Below are 23,048 nucleotides of genomic sequence, written 5' to 3'. Positions count from 1 at the left end.
ACAAATTGTTATAATAAATTGTTACATTTTATCTGTAGTGCGATTATATTGTAGTTGCCATAGTTATTTGTTTGTAAAGGAAGTTTGGCTTTAATCCTGTGTGGGTAAAATCCACCCTAATGACACACTGCCAGCTGAGAATACTGGGCACATCCATCTCTGCTTACTTCACTCGTAGCCATGCAAAACTGACCGCTTTAATATATCTACATAATCCTCTGACACCGGGAATGAAGACTTGGGAGTTTAAGTTAACACAAGGTAAACATTTTTAAGGTTTATATTGTAAAACCTCGCTGTGAGTTGGCTTGACACTTGTTCATGACGTCAATTTATGCAGCCGGCTAACATCAGCTAGCAGCTTTACTCATTCAAACACCTCTAGATTTGTTGTAACACCTGCTATTCAGCGATACACCGTGTAATTTAACATCGTAGTTTGAGGCTTATGCAGACTTGTGGACTGTTTATTTCTATAAACACAGGACGTGTTATGAATGTAAACGATAGTTAGCTTGTTAGCTAACTAACAGCTGAGTATCAACACGCCCGTTTATTTATATAAACATTAATTTATGCTTTATAACCCTAACTAGATGTTTGATAACAACTATTATTGTAGAGTTTGTTGATGGTCACGTATTATTAATTCTTATTAATTTATTTTGTAAGGATTTCTTTTAATTACGTCAGTTAAACTAACAAGTGTCTGACTGCTACAGTACTTTAGCTAAATGTTACATATAATAACAATGTTGCTTTATAGTTTCAGTTTCATATTCAAATGTTATGGTACTTTTGTGGTACCATAGTACTTATTTCCAAGAACAACATGGTACTACATTGATACTTCATTGCAGTTTAAATAATACTATATGTGTGTGGAGAGAGAGAGAGAGAGAGAGAGAGAGAGAATGCCTAAAAATGTTTTTTTTTTTTTTTTTTTTTTTTTTAAATGTAGCTAATGCTTTCTTAATGTGAGTGTATGTGCTATATCACAGAGTAGTATGCTGGACGTGGGAAAGTGGCCGGTGTTTGCACTCCTACCGCCTGAGGAACTGCGGCTCGTTCGTCAAGCCTGTGTGTTTGGTAGCGCTGCGAATGAGGCTATCTACGTTACCGTCAATGATGAGGTACAGTCATCCTGAAAGCCTTTAGTGGACAGATCAATCATAAATGAGCACAGACCCTTGCTGGAAAATGTTCATTAGATTGGGTGGAGCTCTTGTTCCCTCACACATCAGGATTCAATGATTAGTATGCTTCAGTAAGAATACGTTCATAATTACAAATCAGTAGTATTATGAGTTGTTTGGCATCATTAAATTGATTATATAGTAAATTTAATTGTGATTTAAAAGTAAATTTAAAATGATTATATTGTTAATTTAAAAAATAATTGTAATGAAAATATACATTTTAAGGATGCACAATATATCTGTACCATTTGTTCATTATTACCTTTCAAAAATTGAGGTTAGTGTTATTTTTATTTTTATTTATTTTTTTTTTTAGATAAATTTGTATTCAGCAAGGATGCATAAAATTTATTAAAAGTGCCAGTCGTATGTGTTTTGTGTTGGTTTTCACAAAAATATGAAGGATCACATAAAACTAAAGACCAGCACAATGGCTGCTAAACATTCAGCTTTGTCTGCCCAACAATAAATTGAATTTTAAAATGTATTAAAATAAAAAAACTTTTATTTTAAATTTTAAATTATATCATTCCACAATATTAGTTTTACTGTCGTAAAAAATATTTTTCTCCTTTAAAAAAAAAAACAAACATTTTACAAACCCCAAACTTTATAAAAATAAAATGGGTATACATATATATATACACACACACACACACACACACACACACACACAACATATATACTTTATTGAATCTTTGACAGTTTTGTCAGGGATAGTAAAAAAAATGTTTTGTTGAGCCTGCACACATATACTGATAGGAAGAGACAAAGGCAGAGTGATCTTGGGCTGGTGTTAAGCAGATAGAATGAAGCTATATTTAGGCCTGTAATACTAACACAAGCCTTGTTTGCTTCCTGAAAGGAGCTCTGGTGCACATCCTGAGCCTGGACACTTCCTTTTTTAGCTCTGTTTTCTTTTCATGTTTTTAGATGTTTAACCACAATAAAACATAGACAGCACTTAAGGTACCCTTTATCTTTTCAACTAAATCTTTCTCATCAAATTAATGTTTTATCTCATATATCTCATGTATAAACTGTAGGGATCAAGTGCACACAATCAACTGACAGCAAAGTGCCTTTAAAAATGCTGCGTAAACAGGATTGTAGATCTGTTAGAAGGAGTGTTCAGGAGTTAAGCTTTGAAGGCTAATCCAACCAGATTTTAGAGCCAGAACGATCTTTTCTGTAAATATACACACATGATCCAATATTCTCTCTCATGAGAGTCAACTGCATAAGTCAAGTCAAGCCACCATTATTTATGTAGCGCTTTTTACAATACAGACTGTGTCAAAGCAACTTTACAGTATTAAACAGGAAAACAATGTGTCAAAAGAATCAACTTCATTCTCCTCTGGCTAGAAAAAAACAGCAGTTTAATTCCAGGCTGCAGCAGAGTCAGATTGTGCAGAGGACTCATCTGCTTCTCGAAGTTGTCTCGATGGTCATCTAGGTGATGAGGTCTTCATGGGGATTTGTCTCTGGGCCTCATCTAGTTGGTATGGTCTCTGCTGACATTCAGGGTTGTCGAGGCCATCTCTAGGTGCTGATTCACCATCTGGACTGGATCCGGGTGACTGTAGTGACCATCCGATCTGGATACAGACTGGATCTTGGTGGCTACGGTGACCTCAAACTAAGAATGAAATAGACTAATATTAGCGTAGATACTAGGAAGGTGACGAGATCCGATGTGTCTCGCAAGACCAGTCGGATCTCGCAAGATCTCGTGAGGATATAATGCAAAAATATGTTGCAGTGTTTATATTAGAGCTGCACGATTAATCCTTAAAAGATCTCGATTCAAACCCACTCGATCATTTTCCTGAATGACACCGATTAAATGTCTATCATGACTGTTTCACATCGTGAGTGTCAGTGGAGCATGAGAAGCACGTTTTGTCACTGCCCATGTTAATGAATCAGAGGGTTGGCCATCGTTACGCTTCCGATGTGAATGCTGTCATTCACTGATATGGGCGGCGACAAAACGCGCTGCTCACGCTCTACTGACACTTACGATGTAAAACAGGTGTTAAAGACATTCAAATCTGCATTCATGCTGCTGCTAATCCAGAAAGAGTAACACAAACATTCTTTTCAACCACATTATAATCATTGTTTCTGTGTTACAGACATTTAAATAACAGAGGTACTGGAATAAAAGTTTATAGTTTGGGTCTAAACACTTATTGTTATTTTTTATTTTTATTTTTTAATTTTGTTTAAATGAACATATGTTTTTTAAAGACTTAAGCAATTAACATTTTGTCAGAACTACTAGTAACATACTTTATTTTGTTTAGTTTTCTAATCTTTTTTTCTCCAGAATCGTGAGAGAATCATGGTCTCCAATTTATTAAAAACAACTGGGATTCTTAATTTATCCAGAAGCGTTAAGCTCTTGTTTATATGTTGTTTATTACTGCATATAATTCATTGAAATGGAAGTTTAATTTCATAAAGTACAAGTTGATTTCAAAATGAACCTACATTTTTTTTGCATTTTGTCTTTTTCAGTTGAATAAAAGACTATTTTCCCTATATAATTCATCATTGAGGATTTCTTTTAAAAAAAAGTTTAAAAATCTTGTCTCGTTCTCATGAACCCAGTCTTGTGTCTCGTCTCGTCTTGTGGGATAAGTGTCTCGTCACACCCCTAGTAGATACATTCTTCTTATGATGTAACCCCAAGTATATGGGGTGTTATAGGAAAGGTTCCTGGTTCCATTTGACCTAATTAATGCAGCCTAACAATCCTTTAACAGATTTGAATGATAGAAATGTGATTATGTGTGAATGTGAAATGTTATGTGTAAGCTAGATTAAAGAGATGGGTCTTTAATCTAGATTTAAACTGACAGAGTGTGTCTGCCTCCTGAACAATGTTAGGTAGATTGTTCCAGAGTTTGGGCGCTAAATAGGAAAAGGATCTGCCGCCCGCAGTTGATTTTGATATTTTAGGCATTATCAAATAGCAAGAGTTTTGAGAACGCAGCGGATTTTAAGGACTATAATGCCATAAGAGCTCACTCAAGTACTGAGGAGCTAAACCATTTAGGGCTGTGTAAGTAATTAGCAAGATTTTAAAATGTATACAATGTTCAATAGGGAGCCAGTGCAGTATTGACAGAACTGGGCTAATACGGTTGTGGCTAGAAGGGATACAGCTCCGTCTGGAAACTAACAATGAAATGAATTGTTCTACCTATTAGATTGTTTTTTGCTACCCCAACCCTAAACTTAGCCCTTACTATAATACAAAAACAGTATTATTGTTGTACAGTGTGACAAAAATAACGTTAGATTGATGTGCGCATGCCCAGTAGCTAGAGCTATATCCTTTCTAGCCTTAACTATATCCCTTCTATTCAATAGAGACATCAGTAGCAGTAGTGGTATCAGTAATACTGGTCTTCATTAATAATAGGCTACTTAGTAAAAAAGATGCCATTAAACACATAAAAATATACCATCTTTAAGTTGTTTCAAAATTAAGTTGGAGATTCATTGTGGAATTATGACTGTATAAATGTATTATATTAATATGCAATTACTTGCAAATACAAAAAAAAAAAGTATGATTAATTTGTTTTTTAAATCAAATGACAACACTGACTATAAGTAAATATAATATAAACAAACTAAAAAGTTTTTGTAAAGTGTTAAATCACCTGAACTCATGTGTTTGTGTGTGTCTGTGTGCCCACAGGTGTTTGCACTGGGGACGAACTGCAGTGGCTGCCTGGGGCTTGGGGACACACAGAGCACTATTGAGCCCAGACGGATAGACATCTTGTGTGGGAAGAAAATTGTGTCCTTGAGCTATGGCACAGGGCCGCATGTGGTCATCGCCACTGCAGGTTGGACAGATTTTTTGACATGAAACAATGGTATTGTTTTGGTATTTTGTCATACCAAATCATTTCGGTTGAAGGATGCAGTGACTAATTGTAATGAAAGTGTCAAAAGGCATGTATAGAAGTATATTCTCTAAACCATGATTTAATCACTATTAATTATTAAAAATAGGTATTAGTATTTTTTGGAAACTTTGAGTTAATGGCATTTTAACCTAAGTTTAATCTTCAGTGTAGTGTTTATTTGTCTTTACACCACAGAGTTTCATAAGAGATGTTTTCTACATTCAGAATTAGGCTGCCTTGACTATGTAACAGATTAGGCCCTTAATACCATGATATGGAAGTAAAATTGGACATAACACAACTGTAAAATAAGAGTGGGTGATCTGACGATTTTATATTGTAAACGATCTTGAAGATGTCTGCAATCTGCTTTTCACAGATTGTAATCTTTTATGTCCTCATAATGATATTAAAATTAAAACTACACCAATGACTGGCTAAGATGGCTGTGCTGACTGGTTAAATTGTATCACAGTGTATTTTTTGCTCACATCTGACACAGATCGGAATTTGTTGCACATGTGTAAACTCAAAAATCCGCACAAGATCAGGGTTTTTTTCGCATCCAATCTGGGCCATTTCCGAATGTGGATTTTATTCGGATACATATCCGATATCTTTACATCCGACCTACGTCTAAACACACATATCCGATTACCCTCAGAACTCCCAATGCGAGGGCGACACGTTTGTCCATAAAGATATCATTTTAATGCTGGCGTGCTGTATGTGTTGCAATTTATTAAAGTGGAAACGTTATAGGTAAGAAATTGCACAGCAGCTTCGCTACTAAAAGCTGCATTATTTTTCTTTACAATGAGGTAATAACTTAGCAGTTTTTGCAATAAAACCAGCAAGCTTCACTTGTTTGCAAGCTTCACATTCGCTCATGCACTGTCTCTCTCTCTTTCTCCCTTTAATTCATTCAAATGTATTTAAATAAATGTCATCTTGGTGCTACTTTATTTCACTAAAGAATTCTACCTCTAATGAGCTGTAGAAAAAATAACATTAAAATTACAGTTATTTTCCGGTCTCTAACCATTCATTCAGATTTTGTGATGTAAAACATCCATGACAGCTGTTGTCCAGTGGGGGAATTAGTAGCCTAATGGCCACGTGACGTGAATTATATAAGTAATTTTAATAGCACAGCCATTCAAAACTCTACCATGTGCATAGTAAAACAATCCCTGACAATCAATTTGGGCAGGAATTAATGTAAACAGAGATATCGGATACCAGTCATGTCTAATTGTAAACAGGCAGGTCAAAAAATCAGATATGGTCAAAAGATCGGATCTGTGCATTAAAATTTGCAGTGTAAATGCAGCCAAGGTGTGCAGGGTTATATGATAATTACGGGAAGGTGTGTTTGAGCAGGGTTGGAACTGAAGTTTGTAGGATGGTAGCTCTCCAGGAGCAGGGTTGAAGATTCCTGTCCTAAACTTAATGTCCAAATCAGTCAAATTATGTAATGTTACTGATGTCAAATGCAGTCTACTGCAGGACAAGGACATGTTTTATTAAAAAAGACGTTATTAAAATCACAACAAAGCTGCAAAGCAGAACTTGTGCTGTTCCCCAGGTGCTTTTTGTTTGTGCACTCTGAGATGAAGCTGAACACAGATGAGCAAAGTATAGTTTGGGCTTCGGATTCATGCCTAAACAGTCAAATAAAGAAAAAAATACATCAAAATATTTGTTTTGATAAGTATTCACATAAACATAGTAATTTATGTCAGTTGGGGAAAAAAATCGAATGCGTATATTAGATCTATGCATTTGGTCTTAAAGCCTATACCTGTTGCTGTCTGTGCCAATAATGTTTATCAAACAACAAAATACTAAGAGAAAATCACTTATTGTACTTAACAGAAGAACGTTAGTAGATTTAATATGAATCTGTGTATATTTAGTTCATACAGTGAAATCTTTGTAGTGTTCTAACTGATTCTTTAATGCAGTACAGTTTTTTTTTTACATTTTGCAAAATACATAAGTCCATGGGCTTGTTCTAGTCTGTGTATTCTTATACGTGCATTGTGATTGTGTGTTATAAGATCAAGATTAGATTTCTTTCGCCCACCTCTGCTTTAAATAGTTTCATTATGTGGTAAAACTTTTAGAAGGCCTTTTTTAAAATACTAATCAGGATGAACTGAAAATGTTTGCAGTCTGACGACAGATATAGTCCGATATAGTCAAACAGTCTGATTTTGATGTTTGTGATATGAGAAATATTCTACATGTCGCAACATGAGTTTTGGAGAACAAACCGTTTTTCTACCTGATAAACATCAAATGATTCATTTTTTTACAGAGGTAAAAGTTGAGGCACAGCAGATGTTTTCAGATGGTCAGCATTCCACGTCAGCTGTTCAAGTTGTTTAAGCCAAAGCAAATTTTATTTTAATTTGGCACTGTTTATTTAGGCATTGTATACTAGATTCTAGATGCACTTCTCCATGTTTGTCTCCTGATCAAAGACTTGAGCCAAAGATTTTCATCCTCAGATCTGTGTCTTCTGTGTCTGTAGATGGAGAAGTATATGCCTGGGGTCACAATGGCTATAGTCAGCTGGGTAATGGCACCACCAACCATGGTCTGACTCCTGCCTTGGTTTCCACCAACCTCATCAACAAGAGGGTAACAGAGGTGGCCTGTGGCTCTCACCACACGATAGCTCTCACCACAGAGGGAGAGGTAAAAAAAGAGATATGCTGGATGCTGGTTTTGATTTTATGAGGCAAAATGTGATTAAAAGATAGATAACATTGGCCAGCCACATATCATGTTGTTTATACTTATCAGAGCTAATGAAACCGGAAATTCCGCTAAATAAAAACAGACAATCCACACATAAGATGAAACAGATGCGAAACTAACAAATATCCTGCTAATTTTGCTAACTTTGAAGCATAGTCTACCTCTGAATAGAGATCGCCTGAATATGAGCTAATGTGAAAACTGTTCAAATATAACTAGTTTTATCCATGCCCGGTTCCAGAATTAAATGAGGGTGCTTCAGAAAGTGTACTCTAGCCTCTATGCACATAAATGTTCATGTATATTCATTGTTCTTTCAAATATGATTCCCACATAAACGTGGACGATGATTCTCTCCAGAATGCAAACACAAATACGCATTGGATAGTTTGCGAGATCTGTTTCACCAATATGATAGTGAATCGAGAGTATCTTGATAGAGAATATATCTTTCCGTGGGCGCTCGAGCCACGGGATCGGCACCTATATTCACATCATCCAAAAATCTAATTAGAACAGGCTAAAATGTTTTGAAATCATCACGGTTCATAGAAAGTGAAACTTACAGTAAATCTGTCACAGGGGTTGTTGGATGTATTTACGGGCTGTAAAAATATTTATTAAAAACATCTTTCTTTTCACATTTGTGTTTACGTCATTATCCTAATAGGCTGTATATTAACTTATTGGCAGAAAACGGTAGTTCTATGCGAAATCAGACATTGAGCACCCGCATATAGCCAAAATGGCATGATCCTCATTTCGTAACACCTCTGCGAAGATTTGACTGTGAGATTGGCAGTCGAATCAGGCTCATCCTGTTGAAGCATTGAATCGTTGACTATTCGGGGTCACTCCTAGTGTACATACAAAACTGCTGTGTTATTATCATTATACTGAATGCCTTTATATCAGTATGCCTTTATACAACAGTTACTAATGTCTTTACATCATTATACATTTATACAACGCTTTTGGTCATTTAATCTGAATTTTTTGTTGTCAAAGATCCCTAAATACTAAATTCCCCAGAGGGACCTCTTCCTAAAATATAAAGGCAGTTGTATGTTTTAATGGCTTTAGCAGTGTAGAACCACTGTTCTGTTTAATTTTTGTCACTTGCTGTTTGTTAAAATAATGTAAAATTTTTTAGTAATTTAATGAGATTCATTGTGCAAATATTCACCACTTTTGACAAGTTATCTTGGAAACAGGCAGCTCAGATGAGTAAACCTATCTGAGCTAAGTTAACATGTTAAACATAATAAATATTCAAGTCCAAGAGGTGGATTTCCAACAGAGTTTTCTGTGGACATGCAGAATAATTCCCAACAATTTTTAACACAAGGTTATTAAAAATTATCTGGAATGCTTGTAATTTTCCAAGGTACTGAAACATGAGTGAAGTCAATGAGGTACTTGATTAAAAAGATGGAGGAGCTATGAATCACACAGCTGGCTGACCTTCAAAACTGTTCTCGAGTGTTTTGGCAAAAAGCCATATTTGGAAATGCTTAAGCCATTTCTGAAGCAGTGGCAGGCCATGGGATAAAACTGCAGACGACGACAGTAACATACAAAATTATTTTTTTACAGACGGTTGTTAAGACAAATGTGTATTAAAAAAACAAAAAAAAAACATGCCATCCATGCTGTCAGTGTATCACAAATATATTCGCAAAAATATGTATGCAGCACAACCATTTTCAACACTAGCAATTATAAGAAATGTGTCTTAAAAAGATTATTAAAAAGATTTATAAAGGGTCATGTGACACTAAAGATTAACACCTTGTCTACACCGGACACAAGCAAGACGTCTTGTAAACTGAGCGAGTTTACTGCTCTCAGTAAACTGATGCCTTGTTCTATTTATGACGTGCTGACACAAAGTTTAAATGATCTGCAACATAGACAGCCTTTAGCTGTTGTGAATTTTCGATTTTCTCAATGAAGAAATTCATAAAGTGCCACTGTACTGAATAAAAACATTGGATTGTTTTGTTTATTTTCAATTTCTATAAAAAATAAGCAAGGAAAAATCCAGATATTCTATTCTGCTAATAGCCTACTATAAACAAATTGAATAAACTAATTAAATTTCTTCTAACACATCAACTATGAGGACAAAATGTTCACTTGCTGCCTGTGACTTTCAGATCGAATACACAGATCCAGTATGCTGACGCACATCCAGTTTCTTTCTCATCTGTTTATGTTTACATAAGACATAACTGCCAGTGTTTACATAAATGCTCACCAACACAGGCATTTTGTCATAATTACATGTGTATTTGACTGTTCAGGTGTGCATCTGAAGGCGAAAGTATACTTTGCTGTATACTTTTTGCTTTTTCTGTGGATTAAAGACCTTGTTCCACTTTGCGTCATGGCTGCATTTCTACCTCAGGTCCGGGTGTGCATTATTTTTCAATAATAGCGGTCTTTCGTCAGTTATTCCTTACGTAATCATTGGAAGACAAAATCAAAACTGAAATTAGATTAATTGCACAGCCCTAAGCATAAAAGACTTCTTTCAGTATGTAACATTTATTTATAAGACCTATATAACATTAATCACTTTTTTTTTTTTTTTTTTTTTTTTTTATGACATCCTACAGTTACGTGAACAAGTATTTGCATTTTTGGTTCTGTTTCCTATCCTCTCTCGTTCTTAGGTGTATGCTTGGGGATACAACAACTCCGGGCAGGTGGGCTCTGGATCCACGGCCAACCAGCCCACCCCACGCAGGGTCAGCAGCTGCTTGCAGAATAAGGTGGTAGTCAACATCGCCTGTGGACAGCTCTGCTCTATGGCCGTTCTGGACAATGGAGAGGTAAGTTTAAATTAACAACAAGAGTTTAAGAAATACAGATGACAATCAAATAAAAAAAAAAAAAAAAATAATCAAGTAATTTAGATAATGTTTTGTTATCACAAGTAATCACATGCATTACTATTTGCTGGATTAGCCACCAAATAAAGAAAGTAAAATTCTTTATTATTGAATATATGCATGTTTCAGGGGGCATGATTAATTGTGTTTGTAATAATTTTTTTTAATAAATAATTATTTGCACTAAAGTTAATGACAAGAGACTGAGCATGCTGTTAGGAGATGCTGACATGCTGTTGTGATATATTTTAGTTGTTGCTCGCTTTTTGATATGTGGCAGTTGCTGATTGTAACTGTCTCGACTGTTAGCTGTGAGTTTTGTTGTGCCTTATTATGCCTTCAACACTTCTCAGTGTTACATTTTTTACACCTAATGTTGTCAGTGTTTCCTTTCAAGAAGCTTGTCTCATGTTTTCATAGTTTAGAATTAATAATTATATATATATATTTTTTGTAATTATTATTGCTGTAATCAGCACTTGGTTTATCTCAAGGCTCTGTGTTAACAGACATATGGCTGGGGTTATAACTGCAATGGGCAGCTTGGTTTGGGCAATAATGGAAACCAGCAAACCCCCTGTCGGATCGCCGCCTTACAGGGAATCAACATCGTGCAGGTGACAAATAAAGACTTCTGGGTATTAAAGGAGAACTCCACTTCCAGAACAGCAATTTACAAATAATTTATTCACCCCCTTGTCATTCAAGATGTTCATGAGTTTCTGTCTGGTTTTTGATTTGTATTATCTCTAAATTCTGTTTTTATTGTTGTTCTGTACTACTCACATTTATCTCAATTATCCCACATTATTGTAAACATTCATTTGCTGAATAAAATGAATCATAGATGACAGATATCCCGCAAATAATTTGTTCTTTGAACTGAACTATCTTGTTTTTACAGGTGGCGTGTGGATACGCGCACACACTGGCTCTTACAGACGAAGGATTTGTTTACTCTTGGGGTGCAAACTCGTACGGGCAGCTAGGTACTGGTAACAAAAGCAACCAGGCTGTGCCCACCCTCATAAACATGGACAAAGAGAGGTGAGATTCAAATCGCAGCCTCACAACTAACCGATTTAACCTTTGATATGGTGAAAATAATAGTCTCACCTGATTTTCTGTGCATTTAAATGGATCTGCTTGACATTTAGACATACTGGAATTCCTATTCATACTCTGTCATGCATTTCCAGAACATTTTACAAAGACAGTCAAATTGAGTGAGAAAAAGTAGGTCACATGAAGTATGTCGTCTACATTTCATATAGCTAAGTATGTTTAAAGTGGTCATCGGATGCCCATTTTTCACAAGCTGATATGATTCTTTAGGGTCTTAATGAAAAGTCTCTAATATACTTTGATTAAAAATTCTCAATGGTTTTGTAAAACAACACCCTTTTTATCTTGTCAAAATGAGCTCTGCAAAAATCCAAAAAACAGTACTGAACCATTATAAATATATTAATAATATATTGATCATCAAAAAAGATTAACTAATGTTAACAGATGCAATTTTAAAATGTAAAAATATAATAAATGTTGAAATTAACACACTCTAACAAGTAACAATACTTCAACAGCTTTTATTGACCTTAATTAATGTTACAAATGAGCTCTTATTAGGGGCTTTTTTTATTGTTCCTAGAACTATTGGTGGAAGTACTTGCTTTTTGTTGTGTCAAAAAGTCAAGTCAAGTTGTTGATTATTTCCTTGAAATTGTAATTGCAATTATTAATTACGATTATCACAATTTACACTGAATGATGTTTTGAACAGCGTTATACCATTGTTTTAAGCAACTGCATGCCACATTTTTATATAGATTCGTCTTTAAAAATATATAAAAAGAGTAAAAACGTAAAAATTAAAACAATAAGAAAAACCCTTAAGATAACCTGTAGGAAACAATACACACTCTTTCTTATACACACACACACACACATCTTAAGAAAGCAGAATAATGTAAGTGGACTTTTTTTTGTAATTGTGCCTTTGAACGATTACATAATTGTGGCATCTGTAATTGTAATCACGATTAGAAATTTGATTAATTGTGCAGCCCTAAGTCAAGTCACTAACTTCATATAGATTAAAATTCATATTAAACTTAAAGTGAGCTTAAATAGCAATATATATCTACTAAAGAAATATTACTATGTTCCGATAGACGGTAGAGGTGCATTTTAAAAAAAATTCACAGCTGTGTTACTAATTGTCAGTACCGTCATGAATTTAATTTGATATTAAATTGATTAAAAGTGACAGTAAAATAGTAGTGGGCGATAAACAATACCATTTTGGATTAAAAATCAAACACACATAATGCTTGCAGTGTTTTCATTGTCTCAATATATGAACACATGAACTTAATTTCAAGAGCTGCTCTGAGAGTTGAACAAGCTTTTCACCATTTGATTTGAGAAAAACTACTGTTAAATACACTGAAACTTAAAGATATTGGTCAAATGGCCAAATAAAAGTTTGGTTTATTTTGAAGACATTATCACAGACATATAGTACTATTGTATACTGTTGTATATTGTGTACTTCTCAAAGTAATGATGATATCAATATTTTTAAGCAATATCATACATCCAAGATATTGTTTCATCCATGTTTTAATTTATACTGTCCTGTTGTGCATCTTATTTGACAAAAAAATCTAATCAAATGCTTTGTAAATTAAATGTGAAGAATTTGGACATCAGGACAACACTTGAACTCTTCATTATGTTTCTTTAGACTATCTCTAAACAATGTGTGTAGTGTAGCAGGGCAAGGTTCTGTTGCTTGTGTGCCCATTAGAGGGGCTTTCAGCTGTGGGCAGGGGTCATCATGGGCACTCTGACCAGTCTGCACCTACAAAGGCCCATCATTAAAAATGTTGTCACATCGACCTTCTACCATTAATGCCTTGGAAGTCTTACACACTGTCACTAACTGTTGTGGGTTCTCACAAATGTTGAACAGGAGCAGCCAACAAGCCTCACTGTTTCAAAGATGCTCTGACACAGTTGTCTGGCCACAACAGTTGAAATACATTGACTACATGATTGTTCCTTTACCATATAAATTACCTAGACTTTTATGTGACCTTGTCAGGAGATGATTAACAATATTCACTTCACAGTGCGTGTTCATAATGATTTGGCTCATCAGTGTTCATGTGTGAGAACATAGATGCAGCAGAATGTTATACCATAAATAAACCTTTATTTCAGTTCTATCTCAATACTAAATACTGTATTTTTGAATAAATGTGTCAACATTAACAATGTATGTAAATTAATGTATGTGGTGGGTTGTTCACTGTTATTTTCTGCCAGTTTTACTCTTTACTAATCAAAAAAGTAATTTATCTTGTTTGATCATATAACAACAGCATCTGTCTCACTCACTCTCCTGCAGAATGGTAGAGGTTGCTGCGTGTCACACCAGTCACACATCAGCAGCAAAAACACAGAGCGGTCAGGTGCTGATGTGGGGTCAGTGTCGGGGTCAGGCTGTGGTCTGCCCTCACCTCACACACTTCACCAGCACTGATGATGTCTTCGCCTGCTTCGCCACACCGGCAGTCACCTGGCATCTCCTTTCTGTGGGTAAGAGCGTTATTCCACAAGGATTATTCCAGACACTTTTTCAGCAGCCTTTGTTTCTGAAGTATATTTTCAGTTAATTTTCTCCATAATCATTTTAGAGATGAGTCATTAAAAAACTGATTGGCCACTGTTATGTTTTGTTTTGTTTTATTTTTGCTGTGTGATAGACTGTTAGAATATAATGCCACCTGGGAAATAGGCAGTAGGAGAGAGTGGGGAACAGCTTAACAGTTGGCTTTCTTAACAGTGGCTTTCTCAGTTTATGTACATCTACTTGGGGTTCAGAGTATTTTTTTTCCCACGTTAATTTTACATGTCTAGTGCAAATGAGGTCTTGTTTCATTAAAACACTGTATACAATTTGTTTTTTTCCCCTGAAAGAATTAAAATGAAATGTGACAACATGCCTCATAAGTGGGACACATTGTAACATGTGAGGGGCATGTTATAACATAAACATAAATGTGTGTGTGTGTGTGTGTGTGTGTGTGTGTGTATGTAAAAGGCAAACTAAAATATTTAGTCAACAAAAAACTTTTCATATAAACTAACAACATTGTTTAATAAAAAATTAACACATTTTTGGAATAAAGCAGCTGTACAGCATACTTCAAAATGTTGTGGGCAAATAGATGAAAATAGACAAGCCAGTACGAATGTTCTTAAATTTTTTTAAAATAATAAAATAATTAATTCTGAACTTCAGGTTCTTCCTTTCAGTTTTTCTTCACCTGTTTCTCAATAGCATTTATAAAAGTTACAGTACTCAGTCTATGTGAATTATGTTTCTGTTTTCATAGAATAACATGGTTGATTCAGAGATGTTGAAGGATGGAATCTGCTTCTCACTCTTCTCTACGGAACTATTTATTATGGTTTGATAATATTCAAGTCAGGTGATTGAATTGGCCAGGGCAGATGTTAAAGTTCATATGGTGCTTATTATTAACTTTCAGGGTTTTCACCACTTTACGTTTTTTGAAGATGTTCAGTTCGGTTCTGTACCCACTGCATAGAATTTCTGTGAATGTGGTTGTCACTACTTGAATTTTTCAGTTGTTCATTTGGTTGTAGAATGTGGATAATTTACAGAACAGGATTAGGCACCAAAAGGTGAATTGTCAACCAAATTTAGCTGCAGTGTGTACATTGATTTAGACATGTAAAACCTCAATTTCTTATCTTTATCGGGTGCTTTAATAATAGAATTGCGTATATATGACATCATTGCATTATAACCAGAAACAGTCTGCATCACTGCATGATTAATTGAAACAAGCTATCCAAAAGAGTATCCAGTATGCCAAATTAGATTTCCCATCACTGCCTAATGTACCTGCTGCTGTCTGTCAATAATGTTACTCAAACAACAAAAGACAGAGAAAATCACTCACTGCTCTTGACTGAATAATTTTTGTAGCATTATAAGGTTTGGTGTACATTCAATTTAAACAGTGAAGTCTATACTGTATTTTATTTTACATTTGATTGCTATCATGAAAAGGAAAAAATATCGCCCATCTCTCTTAAAGCTAGACCAACCTTAAAACAGGACAGAATTAATAAAGAGTAACTCAGAATCAATGCTTTATTGTCAAATGTGACTTCCTATGGGGCACGATATGTAATTTTACTCTAAATTGTACAGTACTTCTTGGTAATAATATATAATAATGACAAAACATTGCATTTGTTTTACACGTGGAAACCTACTGTAAGTCTGCATGTGTAATTTGATAGCATGCTGTTTTAAATAATGTATTATTTTCTGACTCTTTTCTGCTCATTAGATGGAGATGACTACCTGACTGTTGCTCAGTCGCTAAAGCGAGAGTTCGACAGCCCAGAAATCTCTGACCTAAAGTTCCTGGTTGATGGGAAGTGTATACACGTGCACAAAGCCCTTCTTAAAATCAGGTAAATTAAAACTTGCAATCAAGTAATCTTTAAAGCTCTTTGCACTGTTTTTAGCCCTATTCTGTGTATAAGAAGTAAATATTTTGCAGTGCCGTCCAACCTTACTTAAGTTGCTTCTCAGGTATGTAAATGGCGTCTAAAAAAATAGTCTCTGAATAATCAGCAAAAAGATTGGGGTTTTCCCCAACAGTGTCATTCCCATGTTTTAATCAAAACTTGGCAGCTGAAGTTTTGACATGAACATGTGCAGACACATTGTGTATAGATGCACTGTTGCATAAGCATTACTCTTCGTTTTTCTAAAGTCACTATGTTAATATTATGAAACATGCTTTCTGTATCTTATTAGAGCAGAGCTTGACCCTTCCTTTTTCCCAACGCGATTTAGGGGTGAAATGAAAATTTTGGTTTAGGGATGGTACAAGTACACTAGTTCTTTTTTTTTTTCTTGTCTAATATCATGTTGTGTCCAAATTGAATGGAATGTATCAACCTAACACAAACATTTGCATTAATATGGGTATGCTTCTGTGGGCACCTAGATTTCAGTGTGTACAAAATAAAAAAAAAGTATATGGCATAAAATCCTACATCTTGTGCGAATCTGAGACAGGGTACTGTTTTAACGTGAAGCGCTTTTGTCAAGAAAGCGCTGGGTAACATGGTTGTCTCTCTTCTTGATCAGGTCATGGCTACAGATTGCTCATGAATAGCTTTTACGATTCTGTACCTTTGTCTCTTTGTCTGAGTGCCTACTTGATCTGAAAACTCACGCCTGTGGTACAATTAGGAAGAACAAAGGTGAACCACCAGTCATTCCAGTCATAGTGAAATGCTGAGCTTCAAACAATCATGCGGCACTCTAAAAATGTTTTTTTTTGTCTCGGCGTGACAGGACAAACAGTAAAAAAGGTTACAACAAGGAATTTCGAAAAACCTCACAGGTTAATTGACCCTTCACAAAAATCCGCCCTCCTTTGTTACTGTTGCTGTGTCCAACAAACAGTGCCACTCTCACACTTATACATCATGTTCTCATGCAGTGAAAAATACATTGCGGAATGAAGAGGAAACCCTCAACATGCTGACAGACAAGACAGAGCAGGTTACTTCTAGTATAAAACAAGCTCTCAGCTTTAAAATGTTGTCGTTTTTTTTTTTTTTTTATGAGATTCAAACAATAAATACAGTTTTGTGGCTTTTTAATGTGTCGTACCAGGTCACTGTATTGCCTTATTAGATCAGTTGACTTTCTTTTCTTATTTACTTAAAACACGAGATAAACAAGATATTTTAACCGCAACTTACCAACATTCGTGTGGTGTTTACAAAAGAAAAAAGAAGATAAAAAAAACATTTTGTTCTGAGCAGAGGCTTTGTTCTTTCTTTTGATATATTGTTTGTTCACATTATCACACAACAAAATACTCTGGGGGGCTATTCAGTTTTTGTAAAAATGATAATAACGGATCAAACTGATGATTAGATTTTTTTTTTAGAAAATGCTGGTTGGGTAAGAGTTAAGACATTTTGTCACTTAAAATTCAGTTGTATGAAATTTATTAGAATTTTCACTTTTTTATGTGCACATGTGCGTCTAAAAAAACATTTTATAGTTCGCACACGTCTATTTTTCATTGTACATGCAAGTATGGCTGGTTCTGTATTTTCAGTTGTCCAGTTGTAAAACAAAATGAGAATCAAATATGCAAGTACAGACAGGACTGTAAGAGGAAGGCAGAAAAAAAAACAGAATGCAAATTAGCAGTGTACTTCCTCTTCACAGAACAGTGTAAATAATAATAATACTAGGTGAGTTTTAAAGTCAGCAGCCCAACACGGAAAATTTCTTCTGGGTCTGGAACTGATACACAATGTGTCTTTTGAGATTGTAGGAAAGCAAAGTGTTTAGAAGAGTGTGGAATAAGTCACCTTATATCTATGAATAAGCTTTATACGGTGTCTTAACCAAATGTAACAAGACTAAATTTCATATTTTTTGTAATTTATTTCTTATTTTGCTGTTTACTTGTCTTTAATGACTTTGTTGAACTATTTTGTTGGCTTTTATTAGTTTTGTCTTAAAAATTTAGATTTGTGTGAAATTTCATTGGTATCTAAAATTTTGGCATGACCAATGACAATTTTGGCAAAGCAAGTAAAAATCTGATTCATTGGCCTGGACTATTATTATTGTGAACAAATATTTCTTCTGAGCTAAAAGATGGTCAAAAACATTTGACATACAATACATTGAACATTAAATAAAAAAAAAAGAATAACATTGATTAAAAAAAATATATGATTTTGTGATTGTATTATAGGTGTGAGCATTTCCGAGCATTGCTGAATGAGACTGATGAAGAGACCATAGAGATTCATCAGTTTTCTTATTTGGTGTATCGGGCGTTCCTGGAGTACCTGTATACTGATACCATCAATCTCCCACCTGAGGATGCCATTGGTAAACCACACTTCATGACTGCTAGTTTATAGTCAAACATTCATTTTCTGGAATACCTTTTTTTCTTTTTAAATCTGCAAATATATACCTGTTTGAAACTCCAACATGTTACATTGAAAAACCTGTTAACTACCCTGTAGAGCAGCACTTTTTTGTTAAAATGTCGGACTGATGTTGTTTGGTGTTTATGATCCGTTGATTGCATTGTAAAGGTCTTCTGGATTTGGCCACATATTACCGTGAGAGCCGCCTGAAAAGACTGTGTCAGGACACCATCAAGAGAGGTATTACAGAGGAGAACGCTATAACACTGCTTTCAGCTGCTGTCAAGTATGAAGCACGGGTGAGTGTACACACGCAAACATTCAGTCAAATATACATTCAGTTATTGGTCCTGTTCCAAATGTTAGTGAGGTTAACATGTTACTAAGCTAGCAACTCACTAAACAAAATAAGACTTGAAATACAACACAAGACACCCGACTAACATATTGCTAAGCAAACAACTCAATACAACTGATAAAAAAATACAAAGAACACATTAACAATTCATATAACAATTTGATGTTGTATGTACTACTAAGCTAATAACAAATAAAAAAAAGTACAGGAAAAAGCATATTAAGTTAAATAGCTTACATAAGCACATTGGAGAGACACAACCAACATTTATAGTTGATTTACTAGTTTTTGATGTTACCGTATTGCTATAGTACAGTTTGCTGTTAGCTAACAACTTAATACTCTAAAAATCATACTCTAAAAACAAACACAAATATTGAGTGAAATGGCTTATGTGAAGCACACTGGAGACACAACTAACATTTTTGATCCAGTAGATTTTGATATTAGCATATTGCTAAGCAAATGACTTCATACTCTAATAAGAAGGAAAATAATGAAGAACACAAATATTGTTTGAGAGAACTGAGAAAACATTTGACTAGCATTTACAGTTGATTCAGCAAAGGTTGATGTTAGCTTAATCTATTAAACAGCAGAAAACAACACAAACACTGTGTCAAAAAGATATTTACAAGACATGACCCAATAAATTGGGTTCTCATTGCTTGGATGACTTCATACACTAATAATAAAATAATAAAAAGGACACAAGTATTGGTTGAAGTATCTTTCTTTGTGTGCAGCAAAGATTGATATTAACATGAAATTGTTTCATGTTAGCATATCAGCATAGCATATTGTTAAGCTAATGACTTCATTAAAATAGCTGACTTGATGTTCAGAGAAGACTTGACTAACATTCACAGTTTGATGTTAGTATATTGCTCAGATGCGTTTATACCAACTACTGGGCAGGATTCACAAAACATTCTTAGGAATACAGTTTTTTGTAAACTGCTATTTTCTATGTATTATTATTATTATTATTATTATTATTATTATGTTAATCTGCAGGCAGCAAAAAAGACAGCATATGGGGTGTTTTTCATTGAGTTGAACAGCGAATCTTCATATGTTTAGAAATGCTAAAGCGTGTAATTTTCTTCCTAAGCAAATAATTAGATAACGAAACATTTGAGACTCGTACCTTAAAATCATTCTTATGATCTTAGAATTCATCTTACAAAGTTTTCTGTGAATCTTGCCCCAGAAAACCAAAAGAAGTGGCCGCTGATTTCAAATCTGATTTGGGTCCATGCCAAAGGATCTTGTGTGACATCTACCCTAAGATAACACTATACAACTAAAGATAGCTCATATGCATTGTCTAAAAATGCTGTCTAGGAGGGCAGCTCACTAGGTTTTGGAACAGTGCCCTAAACATGCATATATATTTGCGGTTTCATATATTATTCTGTAGGTCTTTGGTGGTGGTTCTCTTTCTCATTGAATCAGTCCATCCACTCTTCATGTGCAGGATCTGGAAGAGTTCTGTTTCAAGTTTTGTGTTAACCATCTGACGGCTGTCACTCAGACGCAGGCCTTTGCTGATATGGACCACGATCTGCTGAAGAACTTCATCAGCAAAGCCAGCCGCTACGGGGCCTTCAAGAACTAACAGAAAGATATAGTCTAAGGAGGAATTCTGCTTTCGCTCTGCTACATCAAGGCAAGTTATCTCAAATACCTCAGATGTGGAGAGGAGCCAAATTCCTGTGGTTTGAGAATGAAAAAGTGGGAAAGGCCACTGCACTGGTTTTCTTCTGGGTCCCAGTGCCTTTAAATGATTACATCCCCATCTGAAGCCCTAAACAGAAGAATTTGAGGATTTAAAGGGACCAGACAGGTTTCAACAGATTGTATTGAAATAGCTGAACAAAAAAAACACCTTTGAGGTGCTTCATGAGTAAGGGATTCATCTGTGCATAAGTAAAAGGGAAGGCCATCTCATGTAGGAGATGGTTGATGGAGAAAGAGTTGCTTTTCTGTTACTGAACTATTGTTTTGGGTCAAGATCATGTTAATTTGCATTGTCTTTTTTTAATATATAATGGATTGGAAAGTTACAGTCAGCAAAACAGGTTGTCCATCTCCAATCCATCTATCATTGTCATAATGGCCTTTATAAAGCAGGCCAACAGCCGTACCTCCTTTGGGAGGTTACCTGTGTCATAAGATTATAATGTTTTAATTTTTTTTTGCCATTAGAAGAAACTTTACACATGTCATATCAGAGTGGTATAGCATTATTTTAAATATAGTGGCTCCAATTTAATTTACAGATCCAACTAATGTCATTTATGTTATTTTTACTGACGGTAATGTTACTTTTGATATGCCTGTGTTCCTTCTATGTAACAGTATTATTTTGAATATGTCACAAAGGTCAATGTCTGTGATTCTGTCCAGTCATATTTTTACAAGCACTAAAACGAGTGTCAGGGTGAATCTCACAAAAACTGTCAGGCAACTGTCTGGACCATATTTCACCCAAAAAATGAAAAGAAATACAATAAGAAATTAGGTTTAACATTAAGAAAAGCCTGGTTGTAAAACACATTTCCTCCAATTTCCATTACTGTGGGAAAGTATTAATAATAAACACGCACAGACACACACATTCAAAATATTAATTTTAAGACAGTAAAAATTAGTATTAGGTTCTTTTTTTTTTTTTTTTTTTTTTGTTTTGTTTTTTTTTCATTTGGAATAAAGTATGAGCTGGATATTTCTTCATGACATTAACCCAATCACAGTACTATTGTTTCTACAGACAAATGGCGCCGTCTGGTGGTGATGATGCATTGAACCATGTGCCCATATTCTGTCAATCATTAACTTTCCACTGACAGCTAAAGTCAGCCTTCTTTTACCCACAGTAAAGTTTTTTTTTTATCAGTCATTATAGCATCAGCCAACCAGCCTAATCTTGAAATGGCACTTGAAACAGCAAGCATAAATAAGGACACACACACACACACACACACACACATATATATATATATATATATATATATATATATATATATATATATATATATAGTGCAAGTGTTTACAATAATTCACAATGTCTTCTTGATGGTCATTTGTTACAGTCTGTTCATACTTGTTTACACAGTCGGGGGTTTCTGTTCTGTTGTAGATAATTCTACATAATTTCCTTCTTTTGTAGTCCCATAAATGAGGGTCAGGACCACTAACTCTGTCTGATTGCCAAGAGAGGGTCTGTTAATTGTACCCCAGTGGTCATGTTATGAATGGGGATATAAATTATTCAACACTTGAAAATTCTTTGTTTTTAAAATGATACCAAACTTCCTATTTTCCATTAAGCAAATACAGCACTTTGAATATTTAAATAATTGTCCTGTATGGTAAAGTTACTGTGTTCATTGTGTTCAAAGTTATTGCAGTTCATTGCAGTTCAAATATTGTACTTTTTTCCCACTTGCATAATTTTCACTTTTTTTTGTAATAAAGTATAAATTCATTATTATGCAACACAGTAGCTATGTAAAATTTATTTCAATACATTTGATTTTGTTTAACTTTCTTTTCTTTTTTTTTTACAGTCTGTGGTGTGAACAGGCATCAACAGTGGGGCATATATATATTATATATTTAAAATCTTAAATAGCCTACTATTTAAAACGCAAAACAGGTAATGTCTGTATTTATGTACATATTATATTATATTATATTATATTATATTATACATTATTTTTTACAAAAAGGTGTATAGGTTAGATGCCATATTAAATTGGATGAAAGCTAGGGAGTGAGAGATGAACTGTAAGGTCATGTAATGCTCACAAATCAACTTAGGAAAATGTGTTATGAAGTTTTTGCCTACTAAGTC

General features: G+C 34.6%; 1 protein-coding gene across 3 annotated transcripts; it reads left to right on the top strand.

The window, feature by feature from the left end:
* Positions 1-110: 110 nt before the first annotated feature.
* On the top strand, positions 111-22,360 carry rcbtb2 (regulator of chromosome condensation (RCC1) and BTB (POZ) domain containing protein 2). Of its 3 annotated transcripts, none has more exons than XM_051128630.1 (12): positions 111-261; positions 1,002-1,133; positions 4,918-5,068; positions 7,671-7,837; positions 10,579-10,737; positions 11,307-11,414; positions 11,702-11,844; positions 14,213-14,403; positions 16,194-16,320; positions 18,645-18,784; positions 18,997-19,127; positions 20,667-22,360. In XM_051128630.1, exons 2-12 carry the CDS (start codon positions 1,008-1,010, stop codon positions 20,805-20,807), a joined length of 1,584 nt encoding a protein of 527 aa, XP_050984587.1. In that variant the 5' UTR covers positions 111-261; positions 1,002-1,007; the 3' UTR covers positions 20,808-22,360. The 3 variants fall into 3 exon arrangements, with proteins under 3 accessions (XP_050984587.1, XP_050984588.1, XP_050984589.1); XM_051128631.1 differs by having other exon boundaries at positions 20,610-20,729; XM_051128632.1 differs by lacking the exons at positions 111-261; positions 1,002-1,133; positions 4,918-5,068; positions 7,671-7,837 and adding an exon at positions 8,800-10,310.
* The last annotated feature ends 688 nt before the right edge of the window (positions 22,361-23,048 follow it).

The sequence above is a fragment of the Labeo rohita genome, chromosome 15, assembly GCF_022985175.1.
Source record: "Labeo rohita strain BAU-BD-2019 chromosome 15, IGBB_LRoh.1.0, whole genome shotgun sequence".
NCBI classification, from domain to species: Eukaryota; Metazoa; Chordata; class Actinopteri; order Cypriniformes; family Cyprinidae; genus Labeo; species Labeo rohita.
This window is presented reverse-complemented; position numbering and strand designations above follow the sequence as displayed.